The sequence below is a fragment of the Vipera ursinii genome, assembly GCF_947247035.1.
Source record: "Vipera ursinii genome assembly, chromosome: 16".
Classification (NCBI taxonomy): Eukaryota; Metazoa; Chordata; class Lepidosauria; order Squamata; family Viperidae; genus Vipera; species Vipera ursinii.
In genome coordinates, this window is record NC_139529.1 from 8,633,957 (window position 1) to 8,656,375 (window position 22,419).

A 22,419-nucleotide genomic window follows, 5' to 3' on the forward strand; every position below is an offset into this window, starting at 1 on the left:
CACCGCTGCTTCGCTAGCTGAGATTCCCCTCCTGGTTTATGACAGCCCACGATATGATCTCCCCAATCAAGGCTTGCAGAAGTGTCCATCCCGTCCCATTAGCTGGAGCAAACACACATTCCCAGGCGGAACGCGACCATAAAAACATGTTTATTGAGTATTTAAAAGTTTTGAAGGAGTGGCGGGGGGGGAATCATTTTAAACTAGCCTTTTAATTCCACTGGACTACAACCCCCATCGCTCGCCACCAAACATGGGGGGTGTTCCCATTGGTGGGCCTTCCTCAAGCCAGGAAAAACGAGTTTGAGATTAACTCTGGATCGGAGTAGTGAAGAGAAAGGGAAGGGAAGGAGTTAGTCATGGGAATTGGCACTGAGAAAGACCCCCAGATTTGGTTAAGTAATCTCAGTGCCAGGGTGTGATTAAAAAGAAAAAAAGCATTGTGGATTTTTTGCTGCTGCAGCTGTATTGATCAGCACATGCAGATCCTTTAATTAAGGTTGTCGGGTTGCTTTAGTGTGTAGAAAAAGCACTTTTATGCAAAGCAATCTGCAGACTGCTTAAGCCACGAGGTCCAATCTTGCAAACGTTAAGACCTGTGGACTTCAACTCCCAGAATTCCCCAGCCAGCTTTGCTGGGAGTTACAGTCCACAGGTCTTAAAAGTCACCAAGGTTGGAAAGCCCTGGCTTAAACAAAATGCAGAATTCCCTCTCTCTCTTTTTATTAATTTTGCCCCCGAGTCTCTTTCAGTGGCAGCGAGCTGGCCGCTCCCCCTGAAAACCAGTCTCAAACCGGCCTCCACCGTTCCCCTTCGGCAAACTGGACAACCCAGGATTATATAAATAGTGCGTGGATTGCATGCTGCAAATTGATTTTTTTTTGTTCATTAAAAAAAGAAATTCAATAGAAAAGTCACAGAGCTGTATCGGGCGTGTCCCCCAAGGCGTATGTGGTCCCTTCCAGGCCCCAACTTAAATATTCACAGGTATAACCTACCGACCAATGTCTGAATCTAGCTCGGCTGAAGTGGATGGACTACGCCCACGGCCCGTTTCGCCCCCTCAGGCCTTTCTGCCCCCATCCGAATTAGCGGTGCCTGTGCCCCCCCTCCCCAAAATTGCTTCCTGGTGCTTCCCAGGGTAGCATCCGGTCTAACGCTATGCGCCTGCGATATATAAATGGGGTTTTGCTCGTGGATGGACTCGGCATGCAGCAGGATTGATCCAGCGCATTGGAAAAGGCCTCTGGGGTCTTCGGTGGTGGTCCCTGCACAATCGCATCGATCCGTCCCGTAAAAAGGCGCCTTGCTACATCCCCAGAGATCTGCGCAGGTGTCTCCGTTCCAGCCTGCCGGGATACAGAACTGCGTAGTCGAACGCCGGAGACGTCGACGCTCATTGTAGCTTTGTGCCCAGCTTACGCTGTCGGTTCCTAGGAGAGAAGCAACGGGACGAGGGTCAAAGGTGTTGGGCCAAACCTAAGCACCGCTGGATGCAGCTAGTTTTTAAGAAGAGACTGGGCAACCATTTGTCTGAAACGTTATAGGGTTTCCTGTCTGAGTAGGAGGCTGAAGACCTGGGGGAGGCCCAGCTGGAGGCCTCTTTCGTGTCCCCAGCAGGAGCTGGATCGAAGGACGAGAGCTCACCCCACCGCAGTACTCGGGTCTCAAACACAGGGCTGCTAACCTCCAACCAGGTGGGCCACCGTTCCAGATGGTAAAAGGACAGGAGGGGAAGAATACTTTCAGGCATGCACGTTTCTGTTAACGTGACCTTTCCGTGACTACCTCGCAGGGCTGGCGGCTGCTCACCTGGCTTCTGCTCTGCTGACTGTGTATTCGAACCATAAGATATTGGGGATGAGGCTGGTGTCTCGGATTAAGAAAAACTCGGATAACGGCCTTAAAGAGAAAAGGCAGGGAGGTTGAGCAGGGACGGAAGGCAGGAAGGCAAGAGAGGAAAGTAAGTCAGCCAAAATGTAGCCAAATCCTTTAAGTTCTCCCACTGAATCAGCACAAAAATCAGTGCTAGAATTCAAGGTAGAACGTCTATTGTGACGAGCACCCACCGTTCAGCAAGCTTTACAATTCGAGGCTTGAAAGAAGCATCCCACCAAAATCACATTTGTGAGAATCGCTTGAGTTACAAGCATTTGTTTAGTGATGAGTAGTATCTGAAAATAAATCCTCATCTCAGAAAATTCCAGACATGGGTGTTCCAGACAAATCAGACCTGGTTTGGGGCTGGATAATACCACCTCAAACTGCCTCCCCTTTGAAAAATTCCCTCTGGAAAATGCCAGACTGGGAATGGCTTGGTCCAGGAAGAGGCTGGCACGATCCAGGCAGAAACGGAATGTTCTGGAGTCCCCTGGAATATTCCCACCATTCCCTCGAATGCCCCATTGCTGAGTCAAATAACTTTGCACATCCTCACTATCTACATGGAGAGGCATTTTTAGTTCAGAAGAACTGCGGAGCAGGGAAAGACGTACTTACCATGCAGCTATCCTCGGGAACAAGGGCGTTAGGATTTCCTGCGTGAAGAGAAACCAAAGGCCAGCCATGAAGCTTCCTACAATCCCTCCGTAGACAACTTGACTCCAGGTGTGGTACAGTAAGTAAACCCTACCAAGGAGGAGAGAGGGAAAGGGTTATCAAGAAGGAAGGAAGCGAGGGAGCCATTAGCTCTATCTCTCTCCGAAAAGACGAGTGTTTTCAGCAATAACCCCAGCCCTCTTTTTCCCTAGAACGCGCTACAAAGAGCAGCGCTTCCAAACTCGGAAACTTTAAGACTCTGTGGACTTCAACTGCCAGAATTCCCTGGCTGGGGAATTCTGGGAGCCCACACACATTGCTCTCACCATCACAAGATGCCCCAACATACCTGCTGCAGGAGACTAGGCAGGCCAAGGTTAAAAGGCAGACAGACAACAGGTGTCTCCACAGCAAGTCCAGGAACCTGGCATTGTTGGTTTGGTGCATCCTAGGAGAGGTGAAACAAGCCTCCTAAGAAGCGGTTAAGAAATACCCCATCCGAGTCCAGAAAGAAAATGCTGGATTATCTGATCTTGTACCAAAAATCCTACTCAATCAAATTTTTCTTCTTCTCCTCATTATTAATAAAGGGCTTCCTTCTGCACCTGTCGATCAAGACACAAACTCCAAAAAAAAAAAAAAACCTTTCCACTCCCAGACTGACAACTCACCTTAAATAAAGAAAGAGGAACGAATAGACAGAGAAGAACCACATAAACTGAGAATGGCTGGAAGGCATGGCGTACTTTGAGTAGACCGACGGGTGGGCTTCTGCGGAGACCAAAAGAAAACAGTGGAAGTCAATCCCATTTGTGGGACGTTACACACCTCTGCTACCAGTCTGACATCAATGTGGCTTCTAGCAGACACCATATAATATAGAATCCTAGGGCTGGAAGGGAGCCTGGAGGTCTTCTAGTCCAACCCCCTGCTCAAGCAGGAGACTCTAGACCACTCCAGACAAATGGCTGTCCAGTCTCTTCTTAAAAATCTCCAGTGATGGAGCATCCAAAACTTCTTGTGGCAAGCCATTCCACTGATGAATTGTTCTCACTGTCAGGAAGTTTCTCCTTAGTTTCAGGTTGCTTCTCTCCTTGATTAGCTTCCATCCATTGCTTCTTGTCCTGCCTTCAGCTGCTTTGGAGTAGAGGTTGTCCCCCTTTTTGTGACAGCCCCTCAAATACTGGAAGACTGCTATCACATCCCCCCTAGACTGGCCATACCCAATTCCTGCAACTGTTCCTTATATGTTTTAGCCTCCAGCCCCTTCATCATCTTTGTTGCTCTTCTCTGCCTCTTTCTGGAGTCTCTGCATCTTTTCCGCGTTTTGGTGACCACAATCACGAGACCACGTTACCTGCATCCACGTGCTGGTGAGTGTGCAACTGGTACTCTACCTGGGCAAGGCCTCTGTTCCTGGACAATGTTCTTGATTAACCAATTTACGCCTTCGTTGAAACACAGCCCTCCCAAGAAAGAGATCTACAAAAGAGATTTAAAATCAGATTAACCGTTCGCAAGAGAGCCAATATCATTCACTGTAGTGCTTATTGGCCAAATTTTATCTACTATTTCAGACAATAAATATAAATCAGATCCTCCTCAGGGTTGAGATTAGGGGCGAAGATTGCACAACCGTGTTACTTAACAACAGTCTTGCTTAGCAACAGAAATTTTGGGCTCCACTGTGGTCGTAAGTCAAGGACTATCAGTAGATTATGACCGTCTTAGTTCTTCAGAAGAACCTGATGCGAAATGACGGCCAACGCCAGCTAAAGAACTGGCGATTGTGGCTTCACATTGTGGTGTGCCTAGTAACACCACCAACCCTTCCAATAGTTCCGTTGACTCCTGAGGCTTGATGTCCATCATTCTGGGGGGCTCTAGACTTGAAGAGAAAACAAACCGGGCTGACTCACCGTGTGTAGCTCTCTCTTAAAAACAATGAGGGTGACGAAGCCCACGATGATGAAGATGGGGCTCAGGCTAAGGTAGGCGAGAAGACGGCCAGTGAAGTCACCTGGGAGACAAAGAAATCAAAGTGTGGAGTCGGAAGTAACTTGCAGCCCACTGGAAGGGCTGCTAGCAACAAGGCTGTTTCATGACCCAACTAGGTAGCCTCATCAGTGTTAGAAGGGAGTGGAGTTAGGAGGACGATGACTGTGGGGTCCTTGGTGCTCTCTGAGCTGGGTGGTTTTCTTGCAGACGTTTCATGATCCAGCTAGGCAAGAACATCAGTGCTAAAAGGGAGCTAGTTTCTACCTACTGCTACATTCCAGCATTGATGAGCTTACCTTGCTGGGTCATGAAATCTCTGCAAGAAAACAACTAACCTCGGAGAGCATCAAGGGCCCCATAGTCCTTCTCCCCCTTTCTCCTCGAACCCCATTCCCTTCTAGCACTGAATTTCTGTCGCTAAGTCACATACATCACTTTTTCCAGTACAGGTGTAACTTTGAGTGCACACTAAACAAACGGTTGGGACTACCTGCCCTTACAAACTCTGTGCCCTGAGAAAAACCAATAGGAAGGCAAGAATTCATACCCAACCCCTCTGCCATTGGGCACCAGCTTCCACCAGGCGCTGGCGATCATGGAGTACCTCTTTTATTCTCCTAGTTTTTAACTACGGCATGCGAACCGATGTACGGATAAACACGTGAATGGTAACTTTCCTCTACATGTGGGAAGATTTAAAGACAGGCAAAAGTGCAGCTTCCTCCTAAAACCAGTTGAAAAAGCGAGGTTGACCACAGGAGCTTTGCCTCGTACGAGGCAAAGCGCGTCAATGAATGGAAAACAAACCAGATCCTTCTTCGCCCAGCCACCCACGCCGTTTCCTCTCGGATCTCAGCTTTGGCAGATGCTTCAGAGGTGAGAATTTCAGCCACTTGGTCAAAATGGTTTAAGATGGCTGGTTCGGCATCAGTGCAGATAATCCCTGAACTCCTTTCTGGCACTGATATTACCTAGTTTGGGTCATGAAACATCTACGAGAAAACAATCAAGCTTGGAGAATATAAAGGACCCTTCAAATCCGCTTTTGTTTCAAGCCTGGGCTGGTTGGGAGGCCCTTAAAAACCCCCTTACATCAACTCAAAACCAGGAGACCCACAAACGTTACTTAGAGGCAAACACACACACAAGGGGTGACAGCCTGCAGGCATTAAGCAGCCCAGCATCATCCAGGAAACAGGAGAGGAGGCCGCTAAACATCCGAGGAGATAAATAATACATGTGCTTTATTGCTACAATGCGCCCATCATCCACAGTGCTGATTGCCTGGAAAGGAAAAACCCGAAGGACGCCAAGACGAAGCTCTGCTTGGAAGTACCACGCCCTGTTACGAAAAACCCTCGCTCTGTTCCCAGAGGCCAAGGGCTGATTTGGGGAGCTGACCGAGAAAAACGCACTCTGCGCTGCCTCAGAGGCTAATCCTGTTGTGAGTTGCAAAAACAGATCAGTTCCGCCGTATGAGCTCAAAATTCCCATGACATTTCTTAAGTAAGCCTTGCTCCATTTCACCACCTTTCTAGCTACAGTTGTTAAGTGGATCACTGCAGTGGTTTAGTCACACGGTTGTTAAGTGAATCTGGCTTCCTCACTGACTTTGTCAGAAGCTCGCAAAAGGGGATCACATGACCCCGGGACACCGCGACCGCCATAAATAGGAGTCAGTTGCCAAGCATCTGAATTTTGACCACGTGACCACAGGGATGCTGCAACGGTCGTAAGTGTGAAAAACAGTCATAAGACACTTTTTTCAGGGCTGTTGTAACTTCGAACAGTCATGAAATGATTATAAGTCGAGAACTCCCTGTATTATATTTTAAAGTCGTTCTGTTTCCATCCATCTTTGACTGTGTTGTGACTTCTCCAAAAGGGTTAATATCTCAAGGAAGGGGAGATATTAGAGTCCCCCTACCCCTCCTCCCTGCCACTTTGCTCTAAAGTTGACTTCCTCACAAATAAAGCTTGAAGATAAATTGAGAAAAAAGCCTACAAGGCTGGCTGTGTCGTAACTCCCCGGCAACGCAGGTCCGATTTCACACTTTGCTCTGCTACTGATAAGATAAAGCATGAAGCAAACAAACCTGAATTCAACATTGCAACAGCAGATACGGCTTAATGAAGGCGTTAAAACAATGGGGAATTCCAAAAGAAAGAGAAGACAAGCCTGCTTTCTCATAGGCACAAGTATCACTCTTTCTCAATCCTCTCCAACTCATGGTTGACTGAGAGATGCTCTTCTCTCTGAATTGAAGAGGTTTCTTGGATGAGAAGCAAAACGTTTTCAAGGAAACAACCAAGAGCGTCCAGTTGCCTTTTGGAAAAAGCACCTTTAGGGTATTAATGGTACATGGAAGCGAAAACCGAGTTGGCCACTTTGTGGTTCAGGGTGTTGTGTCAACTTGGCCACTCTCTTGAGCTAAACTCTACCAAGAGTCTTGAAAAGAGGAGGACTCAAATGGATTTGGCTTAAATAATAGAATGAATGCTATTGCTAAGCACATTGATTTGCACTTTAGGTTGTAAGCCACCCTGAGTCTTCGGAGAAGGGCGGAATATAAATGGGATTAAAAAAAAACATGCAACCAAACCAGGGTGATCTTCAAGCTTTGCCAGTTTGGTTACTTAAGGAGCTCGGATGGGGTTGCGGAATTTGGCCTTAGCACTTTATATCCAGTTCTTAGCATTTTATAGGGAGCAGGCTGGACATCACAGCCCAGAATTTACTGTCTGGCACAGCACATTAGGTAAGCAAAGTCGTTGGGTTTTGGGAGATCAGCTTGAGGGCTGTGCAAAGCCAGCTTGCACGTTTGGCAAAGAAAACAGCTTATCCACTTTTGAGTCCTGGAGGAACTCTTGTATTTATTTGAAATGTTCAGATAGCTGTCCATCTTATAACCAACTCTGTGCCGCTCCCAACAGAAAGCCAAAGCAGCATGAAAGCCATTATTTAAAACTGTCAAACTAAACCCATTTAAAATAAACGTTGTAGTATAAGTAAGGAAGCCCCTCCTTGCTTGGAAACTTGCAACGCTGTTTCCAAGACAAAGGGAGGGGTCTCCACCGTGTTATTCCCTGGCTGGGGACCAAGGGTCCTTGCACTGTTTGGCAGCATAAATTGCAAAGTGTGCAAAACTGGGGTCCCTGATGCAATAAGGGCGGGATATAAATGGAATTAAAATAAATAAATAAATAAAGTGCTTTGTCCGGGGGGGGGCACAGCCCTGGCTTAATCAAGCCCACCATCACAGCTGAGGGATAAGAGGAGAAGACGGCTCGCAAAAGACCCGGGAAGCAATTGCAATGGAGAGGGGAGAAAGGAGAAAGAAAGGCTCCCCCGCCCCAATTCCTAGGCTGTGTACTATCAAGGCAAAGCCCGAGAGGTACCGCGCACGCGCACTACGGCAACCAGCGGCTCCCTATCTGGCTAGCAGCAGCGTCGCCGCCCCAATACGCATGCGCGCCCGTCCGCCGCTCATCAATGGCTCACTATTTGGCAGTTCCCGCCTCACGTCCCTCAGGCCTGGCTAAAGCTAAAAACCACCAGCGAAGAAGAAAGCACGCTTTTTACCTGCTGGATACTCGACGTGAGTGAGAGACACCGAATTCCACGGAACAGGGATCGAGCACTCTCCGATTGCGGCCATCTTACCCGGATACCGGGCCGGGCGGCCACAGCCAATCGGCCGGCACACACGGGGCGGGGCGGCCAGTGGGCGTGCCAGCGTGGCCCGCTCGACCAATCGGGTGGCTCGCCAGGTGAGGCCTCCAACCAATCCTCGAATACTACCACACCCCCGCGTCCTGTCCTTCCCTTGGAATCAAATAGCCAATCATAAAGCCCGGTCCATGGCCGGACCCAGGTATATGAGAAAGCCAATGGCAGGAGAAGCGGGGCGGGGCGGCCGCCGAGGATTGGCTGGTTCTGCACGCCAACTAAGAAGTTGCTCCGCTGGCCCGCCCCTCCCTCGCTGCCTCCTCGCGTGCCCCCGCTCAGAGCCAATCAGAACCTCGGGAGTGGATGGCGGGCTGAGGAGCGATTGAATGGGAGCGCCGTGCATTGTGGGACTGGGCTCAGCCTCTATTGTGACTCAGGGCTATCGTGGCCAAATGATGGCCTGTGATGTGCTCAGCCATGCCTTATTCTAGATTGTTGAATAAATCACAGCTTGCTAGGCTGAAAGAAACTGCTACGCCCTGTTTACAAACAACAGTGCCAGTGCTTAGGGCACTGCTTCCAAACTTTTGCAACTTTATGACTTCAATTCCCAGAATTCCCTGGTATGAAAGGCTGGCAGGGGAATTCTGGGAGTTGAATCCATACATCTGAAAATTGCCAACCTTATGGTCTACGCAACCCTACATTACTGAATAAACTACAATTCATACCTTTAATAAATTGGGAATAACACGAATAAATCACCACATTCGATAAATATGCCCTGAATAAAATGAAATAAGATCTGTATTAAATGCTGTCTGGGATATAAAGGCAGAATATATATAAATAATAAAGTAAGTCTTATCTGACTGACCCATCTTTGTCAATTTGAACCGGAGAAAACCTCAGCCACCCTTTGTGTCTTCTCCATCTGGTGTGAATTCATTAAAAGAAATCTGTTCAGACATGAAACAAACATTGAGACCACGAGATTTTAGAGCCAGACATATTTCAAAGCTTTGCAATAACCTAATAACAGGTTAGTGAGTGAGTTAGAAAAACCTCCGTTCTTCTAAAGATTAGTTTTTTTGTGCGTTCACATAGCACAAAGACTTCAAGGTCTGTAACAGAGAAGAAAATTAATTTTTCTTGCTTCTTCTCTCTCTTCCGGGCACCATCTGCACAAGATCAATTCCCCGGAGATAGTAAATACAATTAGCAGGCAAAAGCCAAGCCAAACCAGAATGCAGTAGAAGAAAACAAGATGCAGAAACAATAAAAGCAAATTACTTTGGGTGGTTTAGCTATCGTATTATTGACACTAACTCCTACGGAAATCAGAAACGTTGGTTGTTTACCAGAAGTATTTAGTGCCATTTTTAAAAATTTTTGCTGAACTAGAGGTCAATCAATCCAGTAAATATACAAATGGAGAAACACGAGAAGTCTCTCTGGAAAATCAAAGTAAGAATTTCATCACCAGCAGCCTGCAGAGACCAGGCAGAGAATAAAATAAAATGGAGAAATTCTGTGTAATGAGATTTGCCTAGCTGTGTTGCACAAATCCAGCCAGTTGGTTTTTGATCCACTACAGGTAGTTCTCAACTTACAACCATTCATGTAGTGAACATTTGAAGTTACAATGGCACTGAAAAAAGTGACTTTTCACACTTACGTTGCAACATTAAGCAAATCTCCACTTCCATTAAATTGAAAGAGGGGGAAAGGAAAACACTCCAGCCCACCTTAATAATAGAGGAAATATTTATTTGATTTTTTTCAGTGCCAAAAGTTCTAATAGGATACAAAAGTTTTAATTGCCAAGGGGATTGAGAGGCATAAGCACATCAATCACGAAGGGGGGGGGGAGAGAAATGAAGTCCAAGCAAATCAAAATAATGAGGCACAAAAATTACATTCAATTCCTTCCACATTTTCAGGCAATATCCCCCAAAATGGGTTTCCTCCTCTTTTAACAAGGAATTCTCCAGCCAGCAAAGCTGATTACGGAATTCTGGGAGTTGAAGTCCACACATCTTAAAAGTAGCCAAGGCTGAAAAACACTGCTTTAGATGTCGATCAACTACCGTATGTAATTCCCAGAATATTGCTCTTCTCAATCCACCTCACATCCCATGCACACAGGATGTTCAGGATTTAGCAATATCCAAGGATCACAATCTCCCCACCACCCTGATTTGCAGGCAGGAAAGTCCATTTTTCCCAGGCTGAAAATGTCCAAATCTGTAGGAAAAGGTAGCCATGACAGTCGGGAACTCTACCAGCTACTCAAAAAGTGTCAAGGTCAGTGGTCAATTGTCATACCAAGTGAGGGAAAACGACTTGGGCACAAGAAGCTGTTAAGAGTTTTGTGTTCCATTTCCCCCATTTCTGGGAGAAGAAGGTGCCTTCATATTGAAAGAGAAAATTCCCAGTTTTTGAAATATGGCCATGAAGATGCCAGAGAGAAAAATAAAAAAGGAAGTTTGTCTCATCTATGAAAGTGGATAAGCTCTCAAGCTAATTGGGATTTTAGAGTAAAGCATTTCTTGCAAGGCTTCACTGAAACATTTTATCCTTTCCAGAAAGCCAATGAGATCCAGCCTTTCCTCCTTCGTTCCTTCTTCCCTCATTCCCATCTCTCTCTCTTTCCTTCCTTCCTTCCTCCCTCCCTTCTTTCCTCCCTTCCCTTCCCCACCCATCTCCTTCAGAGGATCTTCCATCCGAGACCACCATATGTGCGACAATCTTTACTTTAATATTATTATTAAATATATTAATTATTAAATGTTTACAGAGTTTTTCAACCTTGCCCACTGGATGGTGAGTGGACTTCAACTCCCAGAATTCCTTAGTCAGCATGCTTTAAGATACATGAACTTCAGTTCCTAGAATTCTCCAGCCAGCATGCTGATTGGAGCTTTCTGGGAGTTGAAGTCCACCCCTCTTCAAGTGGCCAAGGTTGAAGAATGCTGATAAGACACACAATAAAATAAATTCAGTTTAAAAAAAAATAAAACTGAATTTTCCAAATCAAATGAGCAAAAGGTCCCTAGAGCTCAATCAGGTCTCTCCCCACTTGTATTTATTTTCAGCCATCACATTTCACAGGGGGAAAAAGTGTCCTTGTGCGCTAATCTCAAAACTGGAATATCCGACAGGGCTCGGCCACAAGTTCTGCAAGTATTAAATAACTAGAAACAGGCAGGGCTGGTTGGCAGAAACATCCCATCTGGATGATGCTGGACACATCTGGGCCGTTAAATAATCTCTAAATCAGTCTTTTTCAATCGTGGCGATTTTAAGATGGGTGGACTTCAACTTTCAGAATTCCCCAGCCAGCATAGCTGGCTGGGGAATTCTGGGAATTGAAGTCCACCTCTCTTAAAAATTGCCAAGGTTGAGAACCACTGCTCAAAATTGCTTTTAGGTTAGACAATTCAAATAGAGAATGTTTTGCTGCCTTCCGTCTTCGGCTTCCGAAATAGAGAGGCCGGTTGCCTTTAAAAAGGAAAAAAACCACACCCATTTATAAGCCCCCAACGGTCTTCTCGGAGCAAGAAAGCTTAGTTGACGCTATCAAAGGAAACACTGTCGTTTCCCAGAGTCCCATTGACCTCTGGGATGGTCTCCACGCCTAAGTAGCCGAGCAGGATGTCACTGCGACGCCGTGACAGCTGAAGGACGTCTTCGGCTAACAAGGACACCGTTGTGTACCTTACAATGTCCAGGTCAAACATATCTTTCAGATATTGCATAATCTGATGCTGGAGAAAGAGAGAGATGATTACAGGCAGTCCCCGTCTGACGACCACAATTTGAGCCCCAAACTTCTGTTGCTAAGTCAGACACTTGTTCACTGAGCTTTGCCCCGTTTTGCAACCCTCCTTGCCCCAGTGGTTAAAAGAATCACTGCAGTTCTTAAGCTCGCAACCTGGCTGTGAAGTGAACCTGGCTTTGCCAGGATCACGTGACCCAGGGAGACTGCGACCGTCATAAATGTGAGTCAGCTGTCAAGCATCTGAATACAAATCTCCTGACCCTGAGGATGCTGCAATGGTCGTAAGTGTGAAAAACGGTCATAAGTCTCTCTTTTTCAATGCCGCTGTCACTTCGGTCACTAAATGAGCTGCTGTTAAATCCGAGACTCTCTGCCGTAGGCTCTGACATTCTATGTTGGACACAGTTTGGGGACAACAACCGTTATTCCTTAAGTCACCCACGTCCCCCGGTGGGTGCTAAAGAACAGTCACGCCATAAGGGAAAATATCTGGAGCCTTGGAAATACAACAGCCACTTAATCCTGTCAATCTCCTGACTATATCACATATTAAAGAGAGAGAAAGAGGGACAGATGCCAAGAGCCATTTAAAAACAAAAATCACATAAAGGTTTTTTTCCTCTCTTTTTAAGTGACCGCATATCCTTTGCCCACTCTTCCCGGATTTTTTTTTTTTAAAAAGAGCATTTACCTTGAAAAAGCTGCAGACTTCAAAAAGATGCTGTTTGGGCCCCAGGAAGCCAAAAGCCAGGATGGGGCTGACGTGCTCCGATACGGAGTAAAAATGAGATATAAAACCATCCGGAACCTGAAACCGAAGCGGAGGTTGAGAAGACGGGAGGGTTGCCGCTTGCAAACCACACACCACACACAAAAACCGCACACTCTCAGCCAGGAAAGATTGCTATAAAAACACAGAAACCAAGAATATAAATTCTTGGAAAATCCACTGGGGTGTATAAGAGGAGTGCCGAATCCAAATTGCAGAAAACACTTAATCTGGCCCAACTATAGAGAAGCGAATTCAAATTTATTTATTTCTTGAGAAGGAATTTTCTTTGTCAACCAATAAAGATAGTCCTGGAACTGGTTTTGCCAGAAACCAGAAGCCACTGAGAGTTTTTATTAAAGCTATCATAAAATGAGGTAACACGATTGTGGGATGCTGCAAAGGGCCATCAATGGGGCCTCAGAATTACATGACATAGTCCGATTACGTGACTATGGAGGAAGGGTGACCCTCATAATTTCAAATCCCTAAGTAGGTCCATCAGAGCTTCAAATGGTCACTAAGTGAACATCATGTGTCCATGGGATGTGGGGTGGGGGGAGAAGAGCAATATTCTGGGAATGAGTTGATCGACATCTAAAGCAGTGTTTTTCAACCTCGGCTACTTTTAAGATGTGTGGAGTAACTATCCGGCAAACTGCCACCTGAAGAGGGCTAGGAAAACCCCTCTAAATAATTTTAACAGACCCTGCAAGGGACGGAGGAGTAGACTAGATGGCCACGAAGGTCCCCTCCCATCCTTTCATCAAATCCCAACTGCAAAGAGGTTTGTAAGGGGAGAAAAAAAAATGGCATCGGGATTGGGTCGTTCTCACGTACCATCAGAAGCCGCCTCTTCGCCTTCAGAACTGACCAGCAGGCGGTCGCAAGAGCCTGCAATGAAAGACAAGAACAGGTAAACCCGCTTGGTTGGTTTTCCCCTCACTGGAAAGTTCCAGAAGACCGGAAAGGTAGGAGGAGGTCCTCCCTAAAACCGAACCCTCCCTAGTTCCTGTGCCTAAACCAGGCTGGCCTGGGGCTATCGGCCACTCTGCCTCCGTAACTCCGAAGAGCCTGTTCGTCTCTAGACCCCACCCACGGAAATGCACCGTCTCCTTGAAGCTGTCGGAGAGCCAGCGGTTGCGCAGGATGGCCAGAACGGAGGAGGGAGGGTTCTCCAGGTCTTCTAAAGCATCCATGAGGATGAAGTCCAAGGCGATGTCAAAGAAATTCATGCAGACCACCTGAGAGACGGTCAAAAGGAAACAATCCATGTTTATTCACCCAAATCGCAGCAAACCTCCCTAATTCTTCCGCCTCCAGGATCCAACCGGTTTGAGTTTGATTGTATTGGTATTGTTCCCCCTCCTCTAATTGGAGGGGGGTGCTGGATTAAGGTCGGGCAAATAAATCAGTGAGAAACTTGATCCCAAAGCTGAAAACCTGGATGGAGACAAAGATCTGCCTGTGAAGGTTTCGAACGGACAAAGATTTCTTATTTAGTCAATCTGGGGTGTTGCCACCAGAAAGGCCCCGCCTTGCTACCGCAGGTAGTCCTCGTTAGCGACCACAATTGGCACCAGCAACTCCATCGTTAAGCAAAGCAGGTGCTAAGTGCTTTTCAGACCCGCGAAAGGCATACGTGCAAACTTCATCCTCGCTACACGACACAGTCACTAAATGAGGAGTGTGTGTGCACCCCTCAGTCAGGCTTTTTGTAAGACGACCAACACTCACCCCTCGGCCTTCCAGTTCCTTCTCTGTGGTTGGCCAAGTCTCCTGTCTCAGCGTGTAGAGCAGCATCTCCTTGTAGCTTTCAAGGAAACCTTTTGTGTTCTGGAAGAGCAGAAATCAGAGGAAACCAGCCCAAAATTCAGGTGAAACCAGCCAGACTTGCTTCTTGCTTCTCAATCAGTTCCATGAGGTCTAGAGGTTTCCTCAAATCTAGTTTGCTTAGTTAACCCTGATCTCTCAGAGACACTCCCGCCCAAGGCTTTTGTTTGGGGCAGGTCCTCAGAAGATCTTTGGTAGACCACTAGAAGATCTCAAGATGATGATGATGATGATGATGATTTGGATTTATATACCGCCCCTCTCCCGAAGGACTCGGGGCGGTGTACAGGGCAATTAAAACACTATATACAACACATAATATACAAAAATTAAAATAAATTAAACCAAGTAGCCCTAAACAATAAAACACGTTCTAAAATTTAAAATCTAAAATCCCAGTCCCTCAGTCCAAGCCAGCAAGTTCAAATACTCAAGTCTTCAGGCCGCGGCGAAAAGAGTGAAGGTCGGGAGCCATCCGGAGCTCAACAGGGAGCTGATTCCAGAGGGTAGGCGCGCCCACAGAGAATGCTACCACAGATAGCATTCTTACTCCTTATCCCAAACCGAATGCTGCCAACACAACTTTCTTTAGCTAGAGACTTCCAGATGTTACTGCGAAAGCAGTTGTCACACTACACTGAGCAGACCCTTTGGTAGATCCCAACCAACCTCCATGGAGATCCGTTATCTTCTCCCCCGCCCCCCAGCACAATCACAGAGCCCTTTCATGGCTGGTCCTTACCTTCTCAGCCTTGGTCATCAGCCCCATCACCATGCGCTTGCCCACCTCCCCAAAAAACGTCTGGTTGTTCTCCACCAGCAGCAGTTCCTGTGAAGAGATCAGCCCGTTGGAAACCACGGTTTCCTGGATGAGAGTTGAAGTTCAGCACGTACTCACATGGAGGTCCATTGTGGCTTGTCAAGCAAGCCAGTTCTTTCTGGACCAGACGCAGCAGTAAAGCCAACTTCCTTCCACCCCCCCAATTGCCATTCCTCAGATTGAAGGACTCGAGAAAGAACAGGCATCAGGGTAGAGTTGGCCCAAGCCTTGAGGGACAACCAGCTTCAAGAGAGGACGAAGTTCCAGGGTCTCCAGGCACCCACCTGAAAAGCTTGTCTGATGCAGTGAAGCTTTGCCAGAAAATCGTCATCACTGTAGCACCCCAAAAGCTCTGTGCTGGAAGAGGAGGCAGTTAGGGGGTGGGGTGGGAGGACAGAGAACATCTAGGCCAGTTTTACCACCCTGATGCCCCCCCACCCCACCCCACCCAACCTTGAGATTACAAATTCTGAAAGATGAAAGCCTGGGAATCTAAGATGCATTACAGACTCCTGGAACAGGGAACCAGCTAATTCGGAGGGTTGCCCTTAACATCATTTCGGACAACCAAAGGCTACAGTTGGCCAGGATGACCGTTCATCCTGCAATTTAGTCTGCAGACCCTTTATCATCATATCTCAGAATTATACCTCAGAATTCTCTATCAGCTCAATCAAGAACTGGGAACTTTGAGAACTGTGATTTGAGCATTCTCCAACTATCTCAGGATTTCAACTCCCGGAATTCTCTACCTACAGAACCAAGAGCTAAAAACTCTGCCCTTTATACATCTGGAAGTCTCTAGCTAAAGAAAGTTGTGTTGGCACCATTCGGTTTGGGATAAGGAGTAGGAATGAGGAAAAGGCTAAAACCTCTCCATGAAGATCTAAAGGTCCATCAGGTCCATAATGACCTTGATGCCAGCATGAGAAGATAAATATCCTAAGGCCCGCTTGCCCCGAGCTCACCGGAAGGTCCTGCACGAAACCAATCCATCCTTCACCAGCCGCAACGCTTCTTCGTAGGCAACAGCTGGCTTAGAAGGCTGGAAGGGCATCTTCTCAATTTCCAGGGAGTCAAAGATCTGAGAGAAAAGCAGAAACCACAAAAGGGTTTCTTAAACGTTAGAGGTCCCCAAGAGGCTCATCAAAGACACACCTCAATTATAGACTGAGCAGAAAGAGTTTATCATTTGTAGCCTTGACTACTACATAGACATTTCGTGTGGGACAGCCCTAGGAGACTGCTCGGGGTCACGTGATCCCTTTTGCAACCTTCCGACAAGCAAATCAACGGAGAAGCCAGATTCACTTAACAACCCTGTTACTAATATAACTAGTGCAGTGATTCGCTTCCGAACTGTGGCAACTAAATGGGGCAAAATTCACTTAACAAATGTCTCGCTTAGCAACAGAAATTTTGGACTCAATGGTGGTCGTTAGGTTGAGGGTTTACCTGCATAATGAATGAATAAACAAGGCAAAGCACTGTGCGAGGTTCAAATTACCTCCGCGACCGAGAAAAAGGATTCCTCGGAGGTCACACTATCTGCCTCCTCATCTTGCTGGCGCCTTAGAGACTGCTCCGTCAGTGGGAACATCAGGGTTTGCTCTGAGAAAGAGGAAAAGAAAAGTTTTAGAGGTATCGTGGTGATTTATTTGGATTCCAGGCAGCATAAAACCGGGAACGTAACAGCCCTTCTGAGACACAGACCAACATTTTAGAAACCATCTTGGTACAATAAAACACAGCGAAAATAAAACGGTTAACCTACAATTACAACGTCAGGGTCAAAGCCGGGGAGGGACCAATACAATGGCAGCCGATCTGACCATGGTTTGGAGAGCCCTGGTCTTGAGCTAGGACAAGCCCACTTTCTCCCAGCATTAGCAAACCGGCTCGGCTCACCTAAATCAAGCAGGAGGCTGTCGGCCGACAGAGAGGACCCAAACTCCTCCTGCAGGTTATACGCCCGGTACAGGAGCAATTCCAGCTTGTCTGCAAATTCTTTTTTCTGAGATTCCTGCTTCAGAGAGACAAACACGGCTGCATCTGACATAAAATGAGGATCAGGTACCGAAGAACCAGAATCCCGAACTGGCTTCTTAAACCTCTCTTAATGTAGCTTTACAACAAAGCGGCATTTGCCCATTCCTGAATAGTTTCCCCAGCCCATCTGCCAGGAAATAACCCCGAAAATAACCCCAAAACAACTTGGCGAGTGTGTGTGTGAAGCCCCCTCAAAGGGGATTCTGGATTTTACCAGCTCTGGGACACCTGAGGGACTGTACCTCACAGAGGTCTTCAGGCAGCAGCAGATCCTCCTCCCTGGGCACGAACCAAGAGGCCGAGAGGCTGGGGGGGTACCTCTGACGGACCGTCAAGGCCTGCTCCCACTTCTGCAGCGCCTCTTCAAACAGCTCCATGCCTGCCAAGGAAGAGAGACCCCCAAATGAGCAGCAACAGCCAGAGTTGAGCCTCCTCTTGGCAACCTGCATCCCACTAAGCTGATGCCTGCTAGGCTGGGGATTCTGGGAGCTGAAGACGCCCCCATGCTGGCTGGGGAGTTCTGGGAGTTGAAGGCCCCTCCTCCCCATGCTGGCTGGGGGATTCTGGGAACTGAAGTCAACACATCTTGGCAAGATTGAGAAATACTGATCTTGCTAAATCAAGGAAATTTCTATTTCCTTTGTGGTGGCATTATTATTATTATTATTGATGTCTATGCTGCCCAGCTCACTAATACAGCGACTGGGCAGCTTACAATATAATAAAAATTAAAAAGTGCAAACAAACAAAATAGATCTTCAAAAATAGTTTTATTATACACATGATTTTGTGTTCTTTTATTCCTTTTAATATTGCAAGCCAGCCAGAGTCACCTTGCGGTGAGATGGGTGGCAAACAAAATTTAATAAATAAAAAAAACATTATAAATTAAAATTAATCTTCTGTGTTTCCTACAGACCGAATTAACACAGTACACTAACTTTCAAGCTGTGTTCACGCGCTACAACGAACCATCGAGTGTCTGGTGACCTTTTAGGGTCACATGCTATGATCAGCAAACTAAGGCAACTCCGTAAACCCTCATTGCATGGTTGATGGGAAAGGGGGCTGCCCAAATGCCACCGAGGAGCACTGAGCACACGCACCCAACTCAAGAAACAATCTCAGCTCGGGGAAAGGTGTGATGCTCATTTGCATAGCAACCCCTTTACCTTGAAAGTAAAGGTTTTCCGCGCTACAGTCGCCAGCAGCGCCCGGATCTTCTCCCCCCAGGTGGGCTTCCCAGGGGCCGGCAGAAGCTGGGGTGGGGCTGGGGGAGTTGACGACCGCCATCTGGAATGAAAACCAGAGAGATCCCAGGGAAATATGAATATCGGCTGTCAATCACCTCAAATGCACTAGTAAATGACCTCAACTGCAAATTTCTGTTGTTAAGCAACACAGTTGTTAAGTGAATCACTGCAGTTGTTAAGTTAGTAACAAGGTTGCTAAGTGAATCTGGCTTCCCCATTGGCTTGGCTTGGTCGCAAATGGGGATCACCTGACACCCACCCACCCACCCACCCCCGGGTGCTGCAACCGTCATAAAGGTGCCTAAATTTTGATCACGTGACCAAGGGGATGTTGCAAAGGTCATAACTGTGAAAAACAGTCCTAAGTGGAAGTTGTAAAACTCTGAATGGTCACTAAACGAAGTAAGTCGAGGACTGCCTGTAGCACCTGCTTCCCCCCCCACCCTGGGGGGCTCAAGGGCCCCTCCCCGCGCGTCTCTTACGGAGGCCAGGCTGTGCGAAGAGCTGGAATGCTTGCTGGGGTCCAGGGAGGAGATCCCGCTCAGTGTGTCGTTGCTCTTGCTGCTGGGACTCTGCAGCCGACGGCCGGAATAACCTGAAATTAGAGAAAAAAATGCAAGTAAATGAGGGGGAAAGAATAGAATTTTCGGCGTCCGTTGTAAATTCAAACCGTCGCTAAGCAACCGGTCATAAGTTGAGAACTGTTCAAGCTAGTAAAACAGTCCATGTCTGATGTCATAATGTGAAATCACTACCCCAATGTATGTGGACTCCTATATAAAGCCATACTTTTTTCTCTTTCTGTTTGATCCATTTTAATCACCTGATCATTAAACAAAGCTACAGATTCTGGGCTGCAAACAGAATTTAAAAAAGACCATTTTAATTACTCAATGCTGAGGCCCCAATAAAACTTGCATTCACCTCTCAAGCACCCCATAACGGCTCTGTCTACATCCCGCAGTAGCTAACAAGACCCCTAATTTTATTCTTATTATCACTGGATATAGGCAGCTCTATTCCCACTATAGGCATGAAAGCCTGCTGGGTGACTATGGGCCAATCACCCAGAGACGGTGAGTTCTAGTCCCACCTTTGCCATGAAGGCCAATTGGGTAACTTTGGGCCAGTCACTCTCCCTCAGCCAGACCCACCTCACAGGGCTGTTGTTCTGGGGCAAATAGGAAGGAACATTAGGTATGTTTGCCACCTTGAATTATTTAATTAATTATTTAAGGTTGAATATGAATGAATAAGAAATAAGAAATAAATTTATCAATCAAAAAGCAAGCTTTGATCACAATCACCTTTTTTCACCGAGGGGGCCCGGCGGGTGGGCAAGATGGGCACCGGAACCACCGCAGGCTTGGCGCTGGACTTCTCTGGGGCAATTCGTTTCTTCCGCCGTCGCCGCTTCAACTGGTGGGCCGTCAAGGCCAAAGCTACCGTCCCAAGAGCCGTGGCAAAGAGCACCTTCCGGAGGCCGGGCGTGACCCTCAGCGCGGAGAAGGCCGACTTCAAGAGCAGGAGGAAGCAAAACAACACAACGTTACCATCTGACATCCCTCTGGACTTCAGTATGGCATGCAGAATCACGCGAGGTTCCTTACACAAGCCAACACCATGCGCTTCAGCTAGCCTGCTAAGCTGTAAATCATTGCTAAGAATCTCTGCACGCTCTAAATGTTTTCTTTCGTTTACCTGCCCAAACGTGGTGTAAAGGAACACGGGGATCTCTGCTATGGTCATAGCCAAAGCCTGGATAATGGACATGCCCTCCGTCCTCTGAAACGCCATGTTGGAAAAGTGCTCGGCTTGTGCAAACAGGCGTTGCGAACGAGGTTGTGCTGTTCACACGGCAGTGCAGCGTCAGGCAGGATCCAACCATCAGCCTTTGGAAGTGCATCTATTTCCTGGAGCAGAGGCAAAACAAAAAGTTGGAAAAATGGTGGGAAACTCAGAGAGAACAAGCCAGAAAACATATATGGAAAAGACTCGCTTAGATCACACAGCCTAATATAATCTTAGATAACTTCAAACCTATATAAGAACACAATTCTTGTAATGGGGTTTTAATGTGCTATCATTGCATCCCTTAATTGCAAAATTATTACTTTGTATTTGGGGGAACTTCATCACTTTTTTTCCCAATTGTTAAAGTGAAGCTTGGTGTGTAACTCAAGGAGTTTTCGATGCAAAACTGCCACTCAAGATATCAAAATTATTCTGGTTAGGATTTTTTCCTCCAGAATATTTTTCTTTAGGAGTTTTTTCCCCCGCCTGGCTGGGAAGCCGGAGCAAACTGATGATCTTAAGAGACCTGCCACATGCAATTCAAAGATACAGTGCCTCTGGAAGCTCTCCTTGAACCCCACGCTCTCCATAAACACAGTCAAGAATTCGGGATTGCAATAACTGCCTTGCCCCTTATTATAGATCAATTTTTAGATCTTTTGTTGTTGTTGTTAGCTGCGAAGTCGTGTCCGACCCATCGCGACCCTATGGACAACATTCCTCCAGGCCTTCCTGTCCTCTACCATCTTCTGGAGTCCATTTAAGCTCACGCCTCCTGCTTCAGTGACTCCATCCAGCCACCTCATTCTCTGTCGTCCCCTTCTTCTATTGCCCTCGATCTTTCCCAGCATTAGGCTTTTCTCCAGTGAGTCCTTCCTTCTCATTAGGCGGCCAAAGTATTTGAGTTTTAGCTTCAGAATACCCCACACCCAGACGCTTCCTCCCCATGCACGGCCAAAGCCATTTAATTTCTGTTAATTTCTCCAAACCTCTCCCCTCCCTTCACCTTGTAAAACCAGGCTTGAAGCATCCAACCTATACAGAAATGGCATTCCAGGTAGACTGCTCCTGAACCTGGAGGCTCCAACTTACCGTTTCCCAGGCTAGGAAAGGCATTCCCCCCCACCTCCCAGAGGTTTGCATGCACTGAGCTCGGCTTGCACTCGCGAAACCGGCTGGTGCTGCGTCCTGCGTGGGTTTTGCACATCATTCTCTTTGCTATCCTGTCGCCCGCCTGTCAACAAACCCGCTGGGCGTGCTTAAATTATTAAGCAGTTGTCAAAATCCAAGGCGCCTCCTTGGGAGAGATCCACTTTCCCAGCTCCGGCAGAAAGCCGGCTATGCAAAACCATCATCATCTTAAAACACTGTTCCCCCCCCCCAAATCCATAATGGAACAGTCCGCCGCCCGTCTCACCTAAGTCAGGTAGCCAATACCATTCTCCTAATCGAGGGGAGCTCTCACCATACCGCTCCGCTCGCCATGGCTGCAGAAGGACAGCGTCTCCTTCCCGGTTCGATCGCAGCCGCGCAGACTACCCTGTCTAAGCTCCGCCTAGCGAGGAGACCGCAGACTGGCAGCCATCTCAACCAATTAAAACGGCAGTCCGTCCCAGAGCGCACCAATAGCCACCCTTTCGTCGCTTAACTTACCGCAAAAAAGAATCTAGGGCTAGGTTGAACCACCAAAGCCGCCTCCTTGTTTTCCAATGGGAAAGGAGGCGTTCTTTAGAGCTGATTGGCTCCTGAGCGACGTGGGAGCGGAGGGGCGGGGCTCTTCTTAAAGGGGGATTGCCTTCTGTATTTGCCTTAGGGCAGGGGTAGGCAACCTCGGCTCTTTTATGACTCGTGGACTTCAACTCCCAGAATTCCTGAGCCAGCCATGCTGGCTCAGGAATTCTGGGAGTTGAA

General features: G+C 47.3%; 1 protein-coding gene across 10 annotated transcripts; it reads right to left on the reverse strand.

Annotated features, from left to right (window-relative positions):
- Positions 1-134: 134 nt before the first annotated feature.
- On the reverse strand, positions 135-22,029 carry LOC310647629 (dolichyldiphosphatase 1-like). 10 transcript variants are annotated; one of them, XR_014493899.1, is made up of 18 exons: positions 21,926-22,029; positions 20,416-20,627; positions 20,022-20,229; positions 19,197-19,309; positions 18,634-18,754; positions 17,704-17,840; positions 17,321-17,435; positions 16,920-17,023; positions 16,381-16,496; positions 15,697-15,769; positions 15,335-15,421; positions 14,497-14,595; positions 13,869-14,003; positions 13,600-13,653; positions 12,682-12,798; positions 4,458-4,558; positions 3,936-4,020; positions 3,212-3,309 (listed from the first exon to the last, which is right to left on the reverse strand). XR_014493899.1 is itself a non-coding variant. In XM_083374993.1 (17 exons), the coding sequence occupies exons 2-16, from the start codon at positions 20,509-20,511 to the stop codon at positions 9,115-9,117; spliced, it is 1,626 nt and encodes a 541-aa protein (XP_083231119.1). In that variant the 5' UTR covers positions 20,512-20,627; positions 21,926-22,029; the 3' UTR covers positions 4,458-4,558; positions 9,084-9,114. The 10 variants fall into 10 exon arrangements, 6 of the variants coding, with proteins under 6 accessions (XP_083231118.1, XP_083231122.1, XP_083231119.1 ...); XR_014493900.1 differs by lacking the exons at positions 3,212-3,309; positions 3,936-4,020 and adding exons at positions 8,938-8,990; positions 9,084-9,165 and having other exon boundaries at positions 4,470-4,558; XM_083374993.1 differs by lacking the exons at positions 3,212-3,309; positions 3,936-4,020 and adding an exon at positions 9,084-9,165.
- Positions 22,030-22,419: the final 390 nt, after the last annotated feature.